At 37.2% G+C, this 19,630-nt stretch overlaps 1 protein-coding gene across 2 annotated transcripts in view; it reads left to right on the forward strand.

Annotated features, from left to right (window-relative positions):
* Nucleotides 1-19,630, forward strand: part of Arfgef1 (ADP ribosylation factor guanine nucleotide exchange factor 1) — a 109,252-nt gene that overhangs the window by 16,809 nt on the left and 72,813 nt on the right. For both annotated transcript variants that reach the window (XM_050142024.1, XM_050142023.1), the window contains exons 2-7: nucleotides 1,941-1,971; nucleotides 2,535-2,691; nucleotides 4,034-4,180; nucleotides 4,951-5,130; nucleotides 10,126-10,402; nucleotides 15,015-15,116. In XM_050142024.1, coding sequence (XP_049997981.1) covers nucleotides 1,941-1,971; nucleotides 2,535-2,691; nucleotides 4,034-4,180; nucleotides 4,951-5,130; nucleotides 10,126-10,402; nucleotides 15,015-15,116 — 894 coding nt within the window. The remainder of the gene's footprint in view (nucleotides 1-1,940; nucleotides 1,972-2,534; nucleotides 2,692-4,033; nucleotides 4,181-4,950; nucleotides 5,131-10,125; nucleotides 10,403-15,014; nucleotides 15,117-19,630) is intronic.

Below are 19,630 nucleotides of genomic sequence, written 5' to 3' on the forward strand. Positions count from 1 at the left end.
AGTCAGTTTTGTAGTTAATAGCTAGTATTATAGCTTAAAAGAATACAACTTGAGAATATATTCCCTTTAATAAAAGGAAAAATTAATTTTTTATATGAGGTATGTTCTAAGATCCAAAGTGAAACATTTCTTCCTGTGGTTTTTTGCAAAATAATTTTGAGAACTGTTGCTTAAAATCATCCACGTTTTATTTTGTTTGGAGGGCTAATTAGCAGCAACCCTGGATTTGAGACTGATGCTGATACGCAAAAAGATGGGATTTTTTTCTACCTCCAAATTACATAGTTTTCATAGCTTGTTTCTCTAACCAATTAAATCGATCACAGATTGATGTTTTTATACAGTTAAGATCTTAATAAATTAAAAACAGCCTTCAAAGCATCAGTCTGTGTCCTGATGTTAGATGGAAAAACTGAAATAGAAAGGGGTGAGAAAAGGAAAGAAGGAAGCACAAAGTGTATCCTATTTAACTGAAAAATTTAACCCCCCCTCCTTATCAAGTCCTGCCTCCTCTACACTCTGGTGCCACTGTTCATTGCTGTGTGTTTGCCTTTTTAGGGTTCCATGTGCAAATGATTGCTTGGTATTTGTCTTCCTATGCCTGTCTTATTTTTCCTAGGCATTGTAAGCCTTTATTAACTTGTGTCTTTAAATAGTTCAAGTAATATTTTTGCAACGTCCCTCCTTTACTCCTTCCTCTGGTAAAATGGAAAGACTTTGGTCCTCAGAGAACTAGACTGAAATCCTGAATGTCTGGTACATAATAGCCAGTGAGTAAATTGTATATATTTTATGAATCAATGCTATAGTAAAGTAATTTAAGGACGTTACTTTATACTTACTATAGTGCTTGGCAATACAAAGTATTAAGTAAATCATTAAATTTAAAAGTATTGTATTACTCTTCCTGTAAAGAGACTTAAATATCTTTTTATCCCCATGATGGACCAAAGAAATGATTCCACCAAAGTCTAGCTTGCTGAAGCAATTAGTTTAATTGCTTAATTTAGAGTTTTAGAAGTATGGATGAGGAGTTACCTTCAGGCATGTGTAGGAGTTTGTATGTGTAGGTCATGAAACTAGAAGGAGCACTGTGTGTGTGTGTGTGTGAGAGAGAGAGAGAGAGAGAGAGATGAAATTAGAAGGATCACTGTGACAGTGGCAGTGAAGGAAAGGATCTTAAAGTAGAGGGGAGAAACAATGGAATACATGTAGCATGAAAATAGAAGGGAAGCTTTTCTGTGGGAGAGAAAGAACCAGTGGGGGGGGGTGACAGGGGAAGGAAGGGTAATGAGGGAGGAAGAAAAGAAAGTAGTATGAAAATAACTTTACATTACTTTGCAGGCTAAGTTAAAATATTAATTTAAAAAATTGGGCATGCATGTTCTATAGGGTTTTTAAAAATAGTAATCCTAACTAGAAAAATTAGTACTTTCAACACATATAAGCATTTTCAAGAAGTTATAATTCTGTTCATAATTTTCTTGAGGGGCGCACATGTGCACGCGTGTTCTCTCTCTTTCTCTCTCTCTCTCTCTCTCATAGACACACACACACACACACACTCACACACACGCATGCATGCACACACACCCAGAGGGAAAGAGAGAGACAGAAAGGTAGAGGGAGGAGTGCACATGTACCTAATACATTGTAGTTACAATATTTTGTTCCTCATACTTCTGGTTAATGTAGTTGTTGGGGGGATGGAGAATAGTTTGATAATTCAAATTCTGTGGTTGTTGACACAAATTCTTTGTGGCTTTTTATTTGTACATTTAAGTGAAACAAAATTTTGGAACCTGATTTTTTTTTAGCTTATATTTTTACTGTTTTGTTTTTAATGTCCCAAATGAACTTCTGAAGACTAATCAAATTACCTAGTGAACTTTCTGTTGCTTGTGCTAATGTTTGCTTTTCTTTCTTTTTGCCCTCACCAGAGGAAATAAAAGTTGAAACTGAAAAACAAAGGTTTGTATGATTTCTTTTATGAAATTAATTTGTATACTTGTGAGTCTTAGCCAAAATAGTAATATAATCATCTGTATTTTTATAATTATAGATCTTTTTTATGTAATCTTTGTAATAAAATCGAAGTAGTTCTTAAGAAACAACTTCATATAAATTAGACATTTCTGAAATATCATGAGCTAACTTCTTTTCTTGAAGAATTTAATGTATATTTAGAAAAATTACTAGGTTTCTTTGACCATATTAGCTTCCTTAGAACAGAGTGGAAGTTATTCAGAAGTGTACTTTAGTATGAAAGCATGTGGAAAGTCTTAAAGCTGCTTAAAATTCCATGATATTGTGTTAGGTTCTTTGAAATGACTATTTAGTGGACTGTGGGCTCTTTGGAAATAGAAATTTCATGTTGTGTTTGGCAGCTGTGGTGGATGCCCTTCTTTCTGTGGCAGGCTGCTGACCTCTAGGAGTGGTTCCTATGGTTCCTTCTATAACTGATTTTCTTCTTAATGAATTTGTCATCATTAAGTAAATGTGATATTCTAACTAAACTGTCCTTTTTTATTTAGTCCTCCTCATGGAGAAGCAAAAGCCGGATCAAGTACCCTTCCACCAGTGAAATCAAAAACAAATTTTATTGAAGCAGACAAGTACTTCTTACCTTTTGAGTTGGCGTGCCAGTCCAAGTGCCCCCGCATTGTTAGTACATCTCTAGACTGTTTGCAGGTCTGTATAAAATACCTAAAACTGTCTATTTTCATTGTATTTTTAATACTACTCATAGTTGGCTATTTAAGTATGTCCGTAAAAGCCTCGAATACTCTTTTTGAGGTAAGAAACAAAATGTCATTTATATCCCAGATAGACAGTAGTTTCTTCCTTTTTTCTTTTTAATTTATTTTGATAGTAGTTTCAAAAAGATGTTTCTGGTTAGTATCAACAAGAAACCCTTAGCAAACAAAATCTAAGGTTGTTAATAAAAGTGTTGATTTGCTCTCTTTCCATCAGTGATATAATGCTGTTGCATGTATAGTTCTTGAGATGGGCACTTGTATGTTCCTGTGTGATCTTGAACTCCTAGTTTCAAGAAGTCATCTGTCTCTGCCTCCTAAAGTAGTCAGGCCCACAGGCGTGCGCCACTGTACTTGAGTCTTTACTAAAGCCCCGCTATCTTATAGAATGCGCCACTGTACTTGAGTCTTTCCTAAAGCCCCGTTATCTTATAGAATGCGCCACTGTACTTGAGTCTTTACTAAAGCCCCGTTACCTTATAGAATGCACCATTTTCGTGTTGACACTGTCCGCCTTACTATTTTCCCCACCTGTGGCATTCATTAGTATCAGAAATATTCATGAGTGTTTCCCCTTTTTATTCTCACAGTATCTTAGATATTCTGTGAGACAGACTTCTAGATGTTGAGTGTTTGTATTTGTTTTCAGGGATTGTCATTGTTTGAAGGTTGTACATTCTGCTAACAACTTAGTAGCTAAGAAAAAATGATTTGTTCTCAAGGTAGTTTAAAGATAAATTCATCTTATTTCTGACCTTGCTTTCACTTATTAATAGCATTATTAATGCCCAATGCCTTCCTTCTCAGCTAAAATGTTAATAGTAAGTGTATAATTCTGAGATTTTTGTAGCCAGTATTTGGAAACTAGATTTCATGAAGATTGATGATATAAGTTAGAAAGAGATTTGATGTCATTTGAAAAAAAAAAAAAAACTATCAGTAAAACCTTGTTTACATAGAAAGTAGCAAGCAGTTCTAACATATCACAGACATGTTCTTAAGGCTTGGCTTTTAAAAAAAAGTATTGCCTAATAGTTTTGTTATTATCAGACTGTGTTTGTGATTATTCCAGCTACAAATAGTTATCCAATTTTAGATAGTAGACTATAAAGGAAAAAAAAAAGGCATAGTCTTTGGCTTTGATTATACCTTGAAGTTTTTGTTTAAAAATTAATATATATTCATTCAAATGTATTTTTTCATTCAAATGTATTTTAATTCATAGTCAATGTGTTTATTAGTTAGCTTGACAAGCTATTTTGTTATGACTGTTTCAGAAACTTATTGCTTATGGGCACCTGACTGGCAATGCTCCAGATAGTACGACACCAGGCAAAAAATTAATTGATAGAATTATTGAAACAATATGTGGCTGCTTCCAGGGTCCTCAAACAGATGAAGGAGTTCAGTTGCAGATAATAAAGGTAATTAAAGACATAAAATGGGTATGTTATTTATTATGTATACTTTTTAAACCAGAAGCTTTTTGCTTTGGAAATATTAGGAAAGGTTATTTTCTTTGCATTCTGGCTATGATAGAGACCATTGGGATAATATTTAGAACCGTCATGAGATTTGCTGTTTTATGCTAAGAGTTTATTAGAGGAAAACTACATTCCATATCTCTTCTTTTGCCACCCTAGTCAGGATGATCCCTGGGGTCTTCATGATTTTTTCTGTGCCTATTCTGCTTTTTATACATGTTCCATCTTTTAAGTTTTAAGATGATTCATAAAACTGTGACCGTATTCATTTTTTTTCTGTATTGTTAGATCCCACATTATCTTCTTTTTCAGCCCATGTATCACTAAGTATACTGGTTTTCTTTTGGCTTTCAGTACCTTCTTGTGCTCATCCACCTATTGAAAAAAATTCAAGTTTGTGCTATAATGAACCTGGATGGTTGGAGTTGAGAAAAACTAGTCATGTTCTTGTTAATGTTATAACTATGGTAGTGGTAATATGTTAATATATTGATATGATATTGTGTGAAATATATCTATGCTCAGTTGTGATTAAATTAAATATTCTGCATTTTAGTAAACAAAGAATACTATTTCTAATAAAATTTAGCTAAAGAATGTTCTGGAGTTTATAGGAGTTTTAGTAGGGAAGCTACTTTCTGAAATGAAAATTCATATCTTTGTGCATAAACTCTGGATTCAGTATTGCTTGTGTTTCTTTCCTCTTAAAGGCTTTACTTACTGCAGTAACATCACAACACATAGAAATTCACGAAGGAACTGTCTTGCAAGCTGTGAGAACATGCTACAATATCTATCTAGCCAGCAAAAATCTCATCAATCAGACAACAGCCAAAGCCACTCTTACTCAGATGCTAAATGTTATCTTTGCACGCATGGAAAACCAAGCGGTGAGTATTGGGGAGCGAGGACACCACAGGCATTTGGAGTAGTTGCAGTGAAACGAGGTTTCCATGCCTTGTCTTTTGTGGACAGTAAGGCCTCCCAGTTCCTTGTATGTTTTAGTCTTCACTTTACCAATATACTGTAATGATTTTAGACAAGATGTACTTTTAATTTACATATAGAATGTATAAGATTGAGTATCACATGCAAGTGTTTGAATATTGATATTTTTACCAAACTTAAGCTTAATAAAGTATATATAAAACTACCTCATTTGATATGTTCAAGTATACAATGACTCATTAAGCCCAAAAACAATAGTGCATTTTTATATTGATGAAGTACATTTTATTTCTTCCATACGTTAAAGAGCTATGAATTACTTGTCCTTAAAACTATTTCAGGTTTGTTGAAAAGAGATTAAGAACTATAGACTTAACTTGTTTTGTTTTTTTAATGTATTTTGTTCTTCATCTTACTGCATAGGTCTTCATAATTAAAGACTGAAAAAATAATTGAGAGATATTTCTTTTCCACCCTTGACTTTCTGCTTTTTGTTTGGTTTATAAATTTTGTGTATGTATGTAGTATATGCTGGTATGCTCCCCAACATGTGGCATCATGAGTCTTCCTCCATCAATTGCTGCCTTTTTCTTTCTTTTTTTTTTTTTTTTGATAGGGTCAGGTTCAGGATTTGTCTTTCCCTCCCAGCACTAGAATTACAGACACATGCCACTGCACCAGGCATTTAACTTAGTGCTCATACCTTCATAGCAAGCACTGTGCCCTGTGCCACCTCCCAGTGTGACTCCTGAACACACCCATACCAGGGAGTTAACTCTAGGATAGAGCCTTACTTGGATTTCATTAGTCTTGTCAACAGATTCTGGTTTCTGACCTAGGATTCGCACATTACATTCAGTTAGGACTTTGTCTTCTGTTGTAATAAGAGCGGCAGGCTGCGTCCCCGGTGCCCGGCCGCCCACCCAGCTAGCTTTACCCAAAATAATTACACAGAAACTGTATTCTTTTAAACACTGTCTGGCTCATTAGTTCCAGTCTCTTATTGGCTAGCTCTTACATATTGATCTAACCCATTTCTAATAATCTGTGTAGCCCACAAGGTGGCTTACCAGGAAAGATTTTAACCTACGTCTGTCGGAGTCGGGGAATCATGGCGACTCCTGACTCAGCTTCTTTCTCCCAGCATTCTGTTCTGTCTACTTCGCCTACCTAATTTTCCGTCCTATCAAATGGGCCAAGGCAGTTTCTTTATTAATTAACCAATAAAAACAACAGATTAGAAAGAAATCACTCCCACATTCGTCTTCTCCATTCTGTTAAAACGCCTCAGTGCTTCTTTCCTTGTTAGAATAAGGCTGTACTTTTTTTTTTTTTTTTTTTTTTGGCTAGAAATGTTTCATTTTACATACATCATGCCAAGACGCTAATGTCGATTCCTTTTTTGGCTCATGATATTAACCTTGACCACTTGGTTAAGAATGTATCTGCCAGGAGCTAGAGAGATGATGGTTTATCTGTTGAGAGCACTGGCTGCTTTTGCAAAGGACAGGGTTTGACTCCCAGCACCCACATGTGTTGGTTCACAACATGAACCACTATCTCCCTCCACACTCTTTTTGACCTCCTTGCATGTGTTGTACAGGGATATGATACACAGACAAAACACCTACATACATACCAGTAAAACATTCTTATAAGAAGGAATATATCTCTTGTGTTCCTCCAGTGGAGGTTATTAATCTTTCTTTTTGGAAGGTATTTTAAGACTATGCAAATATCTTATTTTTCCCTTATACCCCATTTTAGTATCTTTCAATAGTAGATTTTGTTGGGAATAATTCTTACTCTGTTGTTTCTTTGGTGTTGTTTATTTTGTTTCCTTCCTTTTCTGTTTATTAACTAGAGTCCTCTTTTGCAATTTCCCTATTTATTCAGGTATTCAAATAAAAACTACACCTGGGTTTTTATTCTATCTTACGTATAGTAACCTGATATTATCATGTTTTGCCCATGTTATTTCAGTTTGATATCCTTTAGCTCATTTGACAAGATCCCATTCTGTTTTAAATACCTCAATACTTTCCTAAATCTTAAGATGTTTTACGCTCTTTAAAAAAAATAGACCCTGATTGCTCTTTGGGCTGACGAGGGAGGGGGACTTGATTGGGGGAAGGGGAGAGAAAGGGGAGGCGGCAGTGGGGAAGAGACAGAAGTCTTAAATAAATAAATAAATAAATAAATAAATAAATAAATAAATAAGAAAAAAAATACTCTTTGGGGGCTGGAGAGATGGCCCAGCTGTTAAAGGCTAGGCTCACAAACAAATAAGTTTCAGTTCCCAGCACCCATGGCTGTCTCTCCAGCCACAAAAAAAATAAAAAAATAAAAAAAAATAAAAAAAACTTATCCTTTTGTAGGCAGAGTTTCTCCATGTCACAGCAGCTGTTCCCAAATAACCACTCAGAGACTTATTGATTATAAGAGTGCGGCTGATAGCTTATGCTTGTTTTTAGCTAACTCTTTTAACTTAATTATCCATTTCTGTTCATCTGTGTGCTGCCCCAAGGCTTGTTTACCTCATGTTCGTAATTCCCATCCTGTTCAGTCTGTGTCTCCTGGCGTCTCCTCAGACTCCATCCTTCTTCCCAGCATCCTCTTAGTCTGGTTCTCCTGCCTGACTTTATCCTGCCTAGCTATAGGCCAGTCAGCCTCTATTAAACCAATCACAGTGTACCCTGGGGCATGGCAAATGACCAGTCCACATTCCTAAAGAAACAAGACTTTTGCACTCCCAGTAGCCACCAACTGCCAGTGGCTCCTCAACTAAGAGTAATGCATAGTAATATTTCATTTGTAATTTAATAAATAAAGCTTGCCTGAAGATCAGAATGCAAAACAGCCCCATTACTCAGCCATACAGGCCAGGCACTGGTGGCACACATCTATAATCCCAGCAGCCACACGAAAGATGTTATAAGTAAACCAAGGAGAAGACTAACATGTACTCTATGATGGTCACATACAGGTGTAGAGATGGGTGGAGGAGAAACTAGAATAGGAGCATATTTTCTAGCTGTATTTGCTCAGAGAGCGGGAAAAAGGAACTCAGAGACAATGAACATACTAGTTAACTCGGTTAAGATCCACATCCACTGTAGCATGGGCAACCTACCAGTGGTGGCATCTCCTAAGAAAATGTATTCTTTCTTTCCTAGCAGCCATTAGTTGCCAGTAGTTCCTCTGCGGGTGCAGAGCTCATGAGCTTCTCCTTCATCCATGCTAGAATGCTGGCTGGTTTGTTCTTGTTCATATTTTGCAGGTAGCTGCAGCTGCTGTGAGTTCATGAGAGCACTGTCCTCATTGTCTCTAAAAGATGTATGGCACAGCTCTCTTCTCCATCCTCTGACTTGTAAACTCTTTCCATTCCCACTTCCCTGAGCCCTAGGTGGGAGAGGTTTGCATAGCTGTTCCATTTAGGGCTGAGCATTCAATAGACTCTGACTCTCAGTGCCCCGGTGAGTTATGACTCTCTACATTAACCACTGCCCACTGCAAAAGGAAGCTCTTCTCATTAAATTGAGAGCAGCGCTGATTATTTTTTTCTTGAGTTGGTGGCACCGGGTTGAAAGGTGATGCTCTCAGATTTTCTGGTATTAGCAAACTACATATGCTGTAGTGTTGGTCTCAGAATTGTTTTCATTCTAATTGTCATCTAGTAGTGCTTTTATTTGTAAAATAAGAATTTTGTACTATTAATTATAAGGTTCTTTTAGCTTTTTAGACTTTAGAATCAGTTAATTCAATTTTACTTATATAAATTTATATAATTCTATGTAATTTGAAATATTGCTGAAGATTATGAAATGATATTGATACTGTGAAATATTTATCTTTGTGGAAATTAATTCTTTGATAATCCTTCATTTCAGCTCCTGAATGCCAAAAGAGATGTGTTAGGAGCAATAAAGTTCTAAAAAATAAAATCCTGGGATTCTAGTTGATGTTTTTATTAGCATCTTGTTAAGTGAGCCAGTTTATTAGGTGGTATTACATACACAAAAACGACAGATCTTCTAAAATAAAATTCACTGATTGACACAATTATTTTTATGATTTCTAGATGACTGGGCAAAATGATGTAAGCTCTCATGACAGTTTTACTTACTAAATATAGTTTTAATACAGTGTTTAAAAGGTGTTTGATATGATGATGTCAGAACATGTTACAAAAGGGTATGTACTGAAAAGTTCCTACCCGTTTTTCTCCATTTGATCATTCCCTAATCTCCACCCCTTGTAGAAGTTTCTTGTGTATCTTTCTATACTTTATTTCCAGGTTCAAAAACAAAAGGGAGGGTGGGAAGGAGAGAAGGGAGCAAGAGAGAGAGGGAGAGAGACAGAGAGAGAGCAAAAATGTGCAAAAGTATTGTTGTACTTTGTTTTTGTTTGTGGGTTATTTATTTGGTTTTAGGTAAATATATTATTGGCAGCAATCCAGTTACTATTTGGCGGCATTAAAATTATTTTCATATAGATAGTATATTTCTCAGTATCAGACATCAAATACAAAGTCTGAAGAGAAGACTCAGTAGCTAAGAGCACTTGCTTCTATTCCACAGGACTCCAATTAGGTTCCCAGCATTCAAATGAGGTGGCTCAGAATCCAACTCCCTCTCTTCTGGCCTTCATGAGCACCAGCACACATGTGGCATTCAGTCATGTGGATACTCACATGTAAATAAAATAGTAAAAAATGAACACCAAATCAAAGGACTGTGTCAGTGAAGACTTCCTCTCTGTTCTTATGCACCAATTTCCAGACTTCTAAGGAGTAGCATGGTTTCTTTTACTATATTTTACTTTGGACTATAATTCTCAAGCCCAGAAAAAAAGGATACATTATATAAAACGTTTATAGTTAGGTGAATTTCAAGCTACTTATTTTACTAACACTGAAATCATCTTGTTCTTTCCAGTTACAGGAAGCCAAACAAATGGAAAAAGAAAGGCACCGGCAGCATCATCATCTGTTACAGTCTCCAGTAAGCCATCACGAGCCTGAATCACCTCATCTTAGATATTTGCCTCCTCAGACTGTTGATCAACTATCCCAGGAACATGAAGGGGATCTTGATCCCCATACACACGATATGGATAAAAGTCTTCAAGATGATACAGAGCCTGAAAATGGATCTGATATTTCCAGTGCAGAAAATGAGCAGACAGAAGCTGATCAGGCAACTGCAGCTGAAAGTAATCTTGAGATGGGGCTGTGGGTGCTCGCATGTGAAGGGCAGAGGTGGGATGAGTTTCTGGTGAATATGGAAGGAATGACTTAAGGATTAACACAAACCTTGTGACGATTGTGAGCTTCTCTGTCAGTGGTAGAGCTAATTCTCTAACCTGCAAAGTCTCTCTTAATGATTGATTGCATCTCATGAGCATATGCTTTGTAGACTTCTTTCTAAAGAGAATCATAAACATCCGTTACAGAAGTGCATAGGTACTCTCGTTTTCTTTTTTTACATTAGTTTTATAGCAAAAGATCTACTTAGGGCTTTTAGAATATGGTTGAAAATTTCATGCCATTATTGGTTTAGGAAGTATCATGCCTGGCCCGGCAGTGGTGGCGCAAGCCTTTAATCCCAGCACTCGGGAGGCAGAGGCAGGCGGATCTCTGTGAGTTCGAGGCCAGCCTGGTCTACAAGAGCTAGTTCCAGGACAGGAACCAAAAGTTACAGAGAAACCCTGTCTCAAAAATAAAAGTAAAGGGGCTGGAGAGATGGCTCAGCAGTTAAGAGCATTGCCTGCTCTTCCAAAGGTACTGAGTTCAATTCCCAGCAACCACATGGTGGCTCACAACTATCTGTAATGAGGTCTGGTGCCCTCTTCTGGCCTTCAGGCATACACACAGAAAGAATATTGTATACATAATAAATAAATAAATATTAAAAAAAATAAAAGTAAAAAATCATGCCTGTAATCTCAGGATTTAAGAGGCTGAGGCAGGAAGATCATGACTTTGAGGCTGGCCTTGTGTACACAGCAAGAACCTATTTCAAAAAAGTAGCAAAATTAAATCTAAAAACAATTTTGATTAACTAAGTAAATACAAAAAGTTCATTTAAAATATTTTTATATCTTTTTGTATATTAAGGTTTATGTTCTCTTTCCATATTTTTCTTTTTTTTAATCTGTGTATGTGCATGATTTGTGTGTAAGAGTGAGTGCAGGTGAGCCACAGTGTATGTGCAGAGGTCAGAAAACAATTTTGGATGTCAGTCTTTGCCTTTCCACATTTCTTAAGGCAGACTAGCTGGCCCGGGACCTTCCAGGAGTTCATCTTACTGTAGGAGAACTGAAATTACAGACAAGTGACATTCTGGGCATTCTAATGATTTGAACTCAGGTCTTTATGCTTGTATAGCAGGTACTCTACCCACTGAGCTAACTCCCTAGTCCTGTGATACATTTTCCAAGAAAGTTTCTATGTGAGTGAAGTTAAATTGTCATAAAAAACTAATTTTTTAGATAAATTTTTATATAGAAATAAGCACATGAAATTATTTTCTCTTTATTCTTTCAACCTGCCAGAGAGTTTGAGTTGTTTCCTTTTTTTTCCCCCTTAACTTGATTTGAAAAATGATAGACATTGTGCTGCTTTGTGTTGTAGATAGATAGGGCTTAGTTAGATTTTATCTAAAATCTTGGCTTTGAGGGAAGAACTCAACTCTTGACTTTGTTTTAAAACTATGTTTTCTGGAACTCAGTAGTGACATAAACAAATGTGTATGTGTACCTCCTTTGATAGAGGCAAAAGGCAACCAACCTAAAGAAACGTTCCTTGGGTACTACCCATTTTATATATTTTATTTTTGAAATAGGGACTCTGACTAGCTTGGGGACTCCCAGTTAGGCTAGGCTGGCTGACCAGCGACCCCAAGGATCTACCTGTCTTCACCTCACCAGAACTGGTATTCTAAGTATACACCACCATGCCCAGTTTACATGTATACATGTAATTCTGACTACTCTAACCTCTGTTCTCTATAGAAGTTCCTTTTCCTTAGACATGTTTTTGTTTTGTTTTGTGACCAGTGTGTTTAACCAGGGCCATCTGTGTGACTGGGTGTATGACTCTCCATTGGAGTCTAGTAGACTCACCAGTGAGGATGCAGCTGATGTGGCAGTGACTCCCCAGTTTCCAGAATTTATCAGTGATCACTAGTTCAGTCAGGCCTCAGGGAAGGACATCTCTTGCACCCCTCCCCCACCTGATTGACTGTTAACAGGCCTATTCTTGTGCTGGGTGTATGTAGACCAGTTCAGTTGCTTTGAGTCCACGGTTGGAATGACAGTATCATGCCTAGGAGAAAGATAGCATTCTGAGGCTCTTCTTTCTGTGTTCTACTCTTACTTTGTCCCATCCCCTTGTCTAAAGTTGGCCCTTATAGGAGGGGTAGAAATGTCTTGGTTATGGTGCAGCACTTAACCTCCATTTAGTTTCAGCACCTAGTATAGTCATGAGTTCCTGCAAAGAGGGTTTTCTCTGGTTAAGGCGAGAGTATCATTTGCCTTTGATACCCAACTGGTGTTTTGTTTTGAGGCAGTTTTACTCTTAACAGCCCTGGCTGGCCAGGAATGTGCTAGATAGACCTATATAGACCAGACTGGCCTTGAATGCATGGATATCTTCCTGCTCTGCCTCTGTAGTGCTGAGACCTACCTTTTTCATGTGTTCTGAGTATCAAACTCAGGTCCTCTTGCTTTCCTGACAAGCTCTTTACTGATCCATGGTCTCCCCAGTCTTCCTTTTGCTGTATTTGAAAAGGCTACCTTAGGCAGAACAGCCATTCTCACTACTAGGTAAGCTACCAACTGGTGAACTCAAGTGCTTTGTCTAAACTGCTTTTGCCAAAATCACTCCTGCTTTTCACTGCGTGTTTAAAGTTGATTCAAAGGACTGATCTCTGACATAGGCGGGGTTTTTATTTGTTCCTTCATTTATTTATACATTCAGCAAACATGTTTAGCATTCTGTGTTTTATACTCAAAGTACTAGAATTTGGGGTTAAGATGATAGACTATTGCTTCTAGTGTGTTTGCTGCTTTTAGCCACCCAACGGATCAGATGAGCGAGAACAGGTATAATAGGTTTCCTAGAAGAGGCATGCTAGGAAGTTAGGCTGAGGAGAATCATAGAGAAGGTAATGATGCTTTATTTGAGTTGTAGTAGTTAAAAGTGACTAGAAAAAATGGAAAAATTCCCAACAGAAATAACACGGACTATGAGACAGGAACACAGGCATGTGAGAGGCACCACTGTAGGTGTATGTCTTCAAGAAGGTTGGGTTATCAGTAGGGTAGTAGGATTATTTTGACCATGAAGGCATTGTTCTAACAGCTGGTATAAATAAACCTTCAGTTTAAGAGTGCGTGTTCTAGAGGGCAACTTCATTAGCCATGTGAAGTTGCACATAATAGCTGACTTCTCTAGGCAGTTCTTGTGATTGTAAATAATCACACATTTTTTGTCAGTTTATGTGAAAAATTTAATTTACTGTTTTGTGATTTTGTATATTTATTACATTGAAATTACACTTTTCTTTTTCTGTTGTTTGTGAGACAGAGTTTTTCTGTGTAGCCCTGACTGTCTTGGAACTTACTCTGTAGACCAGGCTGGCCTCAAACTCAGAGAGATCTGCCTGCCTCTGCTTCCCACATGCTGGAATTAAAGACATGTGCCACAATTTTCAATTTCAAGCTATTTTTTTTAGCAAACTGCAGCACAGAATTGAAGGCTTATAAATGGTAGAAAAAAATACTTACCAAGACACTTAATGTTTTTAATCCCACAAAGGAATCTAAAGGCTATTTTTTTCTGGTTTATGATCTAAGTATACTGATTGAACATACTTTTTTAACAGATTTCCTATTGTGACACTTAACTGTTTTGTAGAACATGGCAAATAGTAGGTTAAAAACTGTGCAATAGATTAAATAGATTAAAAACAGGGAGGACAGGCTCTGGGAAAACAGCATTGTTAAATCATAATCCTTTCTAATAGTCTGCATGGAGACCAGTGTAGACATCACTGTAGGCAGCAATATAAAGTTGGCTGCCATTTGTTATAGGGCGGTTTTGCCAGGTGCCTGGAGCATCCTAAAGTGCCAATTGAACCACCTTGAGATACTTTCAGCATTTCAAAAGCCCCAGGTGCAATCCTGTTTTGGTCTGTGGTCATCTGTACAAGCTATCAGATTCCATCAATTTCTTTAACTGTCTGAAGCCTGTTTTCATTTTTATTAAATTGTAAAATAAAAAAAATTTTTAGCATAAATTCAGTTTTACATTGGAAATGTAGATCCTTTTGTGAAGAAACAGTGAGCAAAACATTAGTATTGTGCCAAATGGCCCAATCTCTGTCTCATTAGGTATTTTTTGTAGTAAAATGCAATGCTGATATTTATATCAAAATAAGCTTCAGTTACTTTGATGCTTGATATGACAGTACAGACATGTCTTTACCAAGTACATGTTAGTATGCACAAGACATTAAAAGCACACATTACTTTTACATCAAAATACTCTTTGACATTTGGTTCTTTTTAGGAATAATCTGTGCACTCTCATTAGTTGAGTAGTAGTTTAATAGCTTACCCAATAGAACCTTGTTAAAATGGGTTTGAATTTTAAAAATGCTTAAGTATTGTCTTGATTATGAATTCTGAAAATTTAACAATATTATAGTTTCAATTTTTCATATTCATTTAATTTTTGTCCAAAAATTTTTTTCATTATACATGTTTGGTAAATGTTTCTTAGAAAGTTAAAATAATGTCTTGATTTTTTTCTCTTTCAAAGCATTATCTAAAAATGATATATTGTATGATGGAGACTGTGAGGAAAAGCCACAAGATATTGTCCAGAGCATTGTAGAAGAAATGGTGAACATCATTGTTGGAGGTAGTGTACTTCACTTGAATTTAGTTTATTATTTTTAAGGGATTTCATCTGATCATGCATGGAAAACCTTTAATGAGAATCCAAAGAAGTGAAATTCTCAAGTTACTGTTTGTATGTGTATGTCTGCCAAATGCAGTGTGCCCTGCCCCCATCCCTACAGGATGCTTTCTAAGATTGCTAGTGCATGCTCTCACCCCCAGAGAGCATCAAACCCAGTACCTACCCCTTTTCCTGTGCACGACTGCACAGGTGTGATGATGCCCTTTGTTTTGTTTTCTTTTGTACTGAGATAGTGTTTTGGTATTAAAGCCCAGGCTAACTTTAAATTTGTGATCCTTCTGCTTCAGCCTTTCAAATGTTGGGAGAATAGCTGTGCACCCAGCTTCCAAATGTTGAGATCATAGGTATTTGCTGCCACATTTGAATGAAAATCACGGTTTCTTAAAATATATGGATACTAGACTTGAATTGACATAGGATCAGTGCTTCACCAAAATATTACACTATAAAATGCTCTATATGGTCAAGTTTGTTAGGCGCTTCGTGAACTCGTATTTCTTATAAATAGTATTATTATAGTGAAGGTCAGATTTTTGGTAAATCCATTGAAATTTCAGTTCATGATGATATGCACAGGGTAAGCAGAAGACCTAGGGAATATATTAGATGTACAGGATGGATTTGAACATTGCTGTTTATTTAGCTGTAGTGACTTACCAGCACTCTCAGTATTTCACTCCTTACCAAAGCTCCAGGAGCAGCCTTCATGTGGTTGCCTTCTATCTTTTCCATTCATCATTTTGTCTAGCACAGTCCTATGTTGTGGGCACAGTTGTATGTCTCTGTAAGGGGCAGCGTACTTTAAGTCAAGATACACCACACTCAGGACAGGGATTGTGGAATGTCTGTGGATAAGAAAGAAAAGGTTACATTCCATTATCAATGAACAGTTACAATTCAGCGAAAAATGAATGATTTCTGCTTAAAATGAGCTAGCAGGACTTCATATAATAGGTAACACATACAGGGGATGACATGCATCATGTAGATATGGAAGAACGGCAGTTGATATACTGGAAGAGAGGACTGGATTCACATGGTGATTTGGTACAATACATGTGGTGCCATAAAATAGGAGAAAAATCACAGAAGCTGCTTAACAGGGTTATAAGTTACAGGGTTAGGATTTTAGATTTTACTCTAAGGACAAAATGAATCAGCATTGGTGATTTTAGAACAAAGAATTTTGATAAGAAGAGCTATACTTTAAGAAACCAGGGCTGAAGAAAGGAAGACATTACCAGACTTGTATCACAGGAGACCAGGGGTCTGGTCTAACTGTAGTGAGAGTGGAAATGAGAGAAAGCAGGAGTGGTGAATAAGGTGACAGAATTTTAACCTAGTTAGGTAGCTAGAGAAGAGAAAGCATGTATGTCGCAGGTTCCAGGGCTACTTCACAGTGTACTGCTTCACTGAGAAGACGCAAAAGACTCAACAGAGAGTTAGTTGTCTTCATTGATAAGTTTTATTATACCCTAAAGTTTTAGAGTAGTACCATTAAAGGAAAAGATAGATGAGATATATGAAGTAAAGGGAACCAGGTATCCTCATCTATTCATGATGCCATTCAGAATATTCTTAATTCCTCCAGTTTCAAATTGTGGGATATTAGCAAATGTTTAATATGTATTTGAGATTTCAGGACCAGAATTTTAAGTGCTGTCACATCGTACCTTTTGCCTAACATGCACTAAAATTCCAGGCTTCCAAAAGAAAAATTGGTTTGCCATAGTGTGAACTGTTTGTACAAATTGTTTGGACTTAGTGACCCACTTTGATCATCTCTGGATCAATATATCAAAAATTAGCCAAAGGGCTATACTTAAAGTATGCTTTTCTAAGATGAGCAATAGACCTACTACTTTTTTCTTCATCAGTAGCATCCCAGTTTTAAAACTCAATACATTAGATGTTTAGTGATATATTCTTAGCAGAATTAAGTGATAGTATAGAATTACTTGTGGAAAAACCCTAACACTTTTATCTGGCATACGGATTTTGACCTTCCGGTCATCTATCTGCATAGTCAAGTGTATCTGCATGGTTAAGACACACAGTAGAAATGAGCACATTGTCCTTAGTAAACTTTATGTCACTGGTGGGTGTTTGTGGAAACAACTTAAAGGGAGAACGTGTTTCTTTTGGTCACACTTTGAGAGATTTGATTGAGTCCAGAGTCCCTCAGTTCTGCTGATCCTGGGCTGTGAGGTACAAATTTGTGCTGGAAGCATGTTGTAGAGCAAAGCAGCTTATGTCCTGGCAGGTAGGAGTGAGAGACGACGCATCTCCCAGTGACTGCTTCCTCCAGCCAGTTCCCGCTGGTTGACTAATGCACCTCCAGAAACAGTACCAAAAGCTCAGAACCAAGCCTCAGCACATGAGCCGGTGAGGGACATTTCATATTCACATATAACACTCTGTTCCTTGCCCCCAAAGGTCCATGGATATCTCATGATGTAAAATATGTTTAGTCTAATTCCATGAGTCTTCGAAGTGGTAACAGTTATAGCATTGTTTAAAGGTCTTCACCAAAGCGAATTCATAACCGTGAGTCCCTTAAAATTAAAACAACAAGCTATATAACTTTCCTTTCCAAAGAGAGGACTGGGAGCAAAGAAAAGCTGCAGCCCATCAGGACAAACATCAAGTCCTGGCTAGCCGTTGCCCTCTGGCTTTGTCCATGCTCATTTTCTGGCCAGACTATAAGTTTTCAAACCCTTATGTTGGGTTTTTTGTTTTTAGTTTTTTTTTTTTTTCCCTCTCAGTTCTAACTACAATCTCACTACAGGCAGCTAATAATCACTATGCTTGCTTGACAGCTGAACTGCCTTGAAGTTTGTTTCACCAGGTTAGTCTGTCCCTGTAAATTCTACATCTTACTGAGTTGCAGGACAAAAACAAAATGTAGGCAAGTTTGTTTGTTTTTGCTTTGGATTTTTTTCCCACCACATTGTAGCATGACTGACTTCTAGGCCAATTCCTGATATTTTCTTGATACCACACAAGTTCCTTCTTCACTGGCTACTCATTTATCAGCATTCTGGTTTTCTGACCTCCCACCAGAATTAGCCATTAAAGTCTACTTAGAACACTCTAGGCCAGTAGTTTTCAAACTGTGGGTCATGACCCCATTTGGGGGGACAAATGACCTTTTCACAGGGGCCACCTAAGACCATCGGAAAAGACATTTAGATTGTAATTCTTAACAGTAGCAAAATTACAGTTATGAAGTAGCAACGAAGTCATTTTATGGTTGGGCGTCACCATAACATGAGGAATGGTATTAAAGGGTTGTAGCGTTAGGAAGTTTGGGAGGCATTGCTCTAGACCTTAGATGTGAAACATTTGAGAAAGCAGAACACTGCTAAGTAATCACACCTGCAGCTTTGATGGCAAAACAGCAACTGTCATTTCTTACTACTCATTTTTTTTGTCTTAGACTTTTTGTCCCAATAACAGATACCTGGAAGAACTAATATAAGAGGAGGAAAGAATCATTTTTGCTCAGTCCAGGGTTGTCGGGCTCCATGGTGAGACAGAACATCATGATGGGAAAATATGTGGTGGGTCAGAGCAGCTCATCTCATAAGGGACAGAAAGCAAAAGGGTGGGCATGACAAGACAGCCTTTAAGGACATGCTACTAGTGACCTCCCTACAAATTAAAGTGGCTTCCAAAGGTGCAGCAGCAACTGGAGACTAGGCCCTGAACACAAAATAATGGTAGATCTGAGTCACAGCAGGTAACAGTCTATTTTAAATGGTAGTTAAAATCCTAAGGTTATCCAATAGGAAAATGTAGAGACTAAAACAAAGCCACTGTGGTATTAGGAATATTAATTAAAAGGAATAAATATTTTAAACTTTATAGAAAAAAAGAAAAGTGTTCTATGCCCATATATTCTTTTAAAATAGTGTATTATAGGCACATGCCTTTAATCCCAGCACTCAGGAGGCAGAGGCAGGTGGATCTCTATGAGTTTGAGGCCAGTGTGATCTACAAGAGCTAGTTTCAGGACTGGCTCCAACACTGCAGAGAAACCCTGTCTCGAACCCCCCCACCCCCCACCCCCCGCCAAAAAGAAAAAAAAGAATTAGGTCCTGGAGCATTCTAAACCAGTGTTCTAGTATTGAGGAACATCTCCAGCCCCACTTGTTTTTATATATAAAGTATTAAACACAGCCATGTTGCTTTTGTAGTGCCTTCCATAGTTAGACTAGAGACTGACTTATTAACCCTAAGATATGCACTGTCTAATGTTTTACCAGAAAACGTGCCAGGACCTAATATAGGTATAGGCTAGGAAGTAAAAGTTCTTTCATTGTTCTGCAACATTTCACATAGAAAAATCTCAAATCTAGAGGAAATGTCAATGAACAGGATTATAAGCACCTTTGTCTGGATTCATGAATGAATACTTTTGCTACCTTTGCTTTATGTCTTTATACACACCT

Source organism: Alexandromys fortis, unplaced genomic scaffold, assembly GCF_014885135.2.
Source record: "Alexandromys fortis isolate MF-2015 unplaced genomic scaffold, M_Fortis_MF-2015_v1.1 scaffold_41, whole genome shotgun sequence".
NCBI lineage: Eukaryota > Metazoa > Chordata > Mammalia > Rodentia > Cricetidae > Alexandromys > Alexandromys fortis.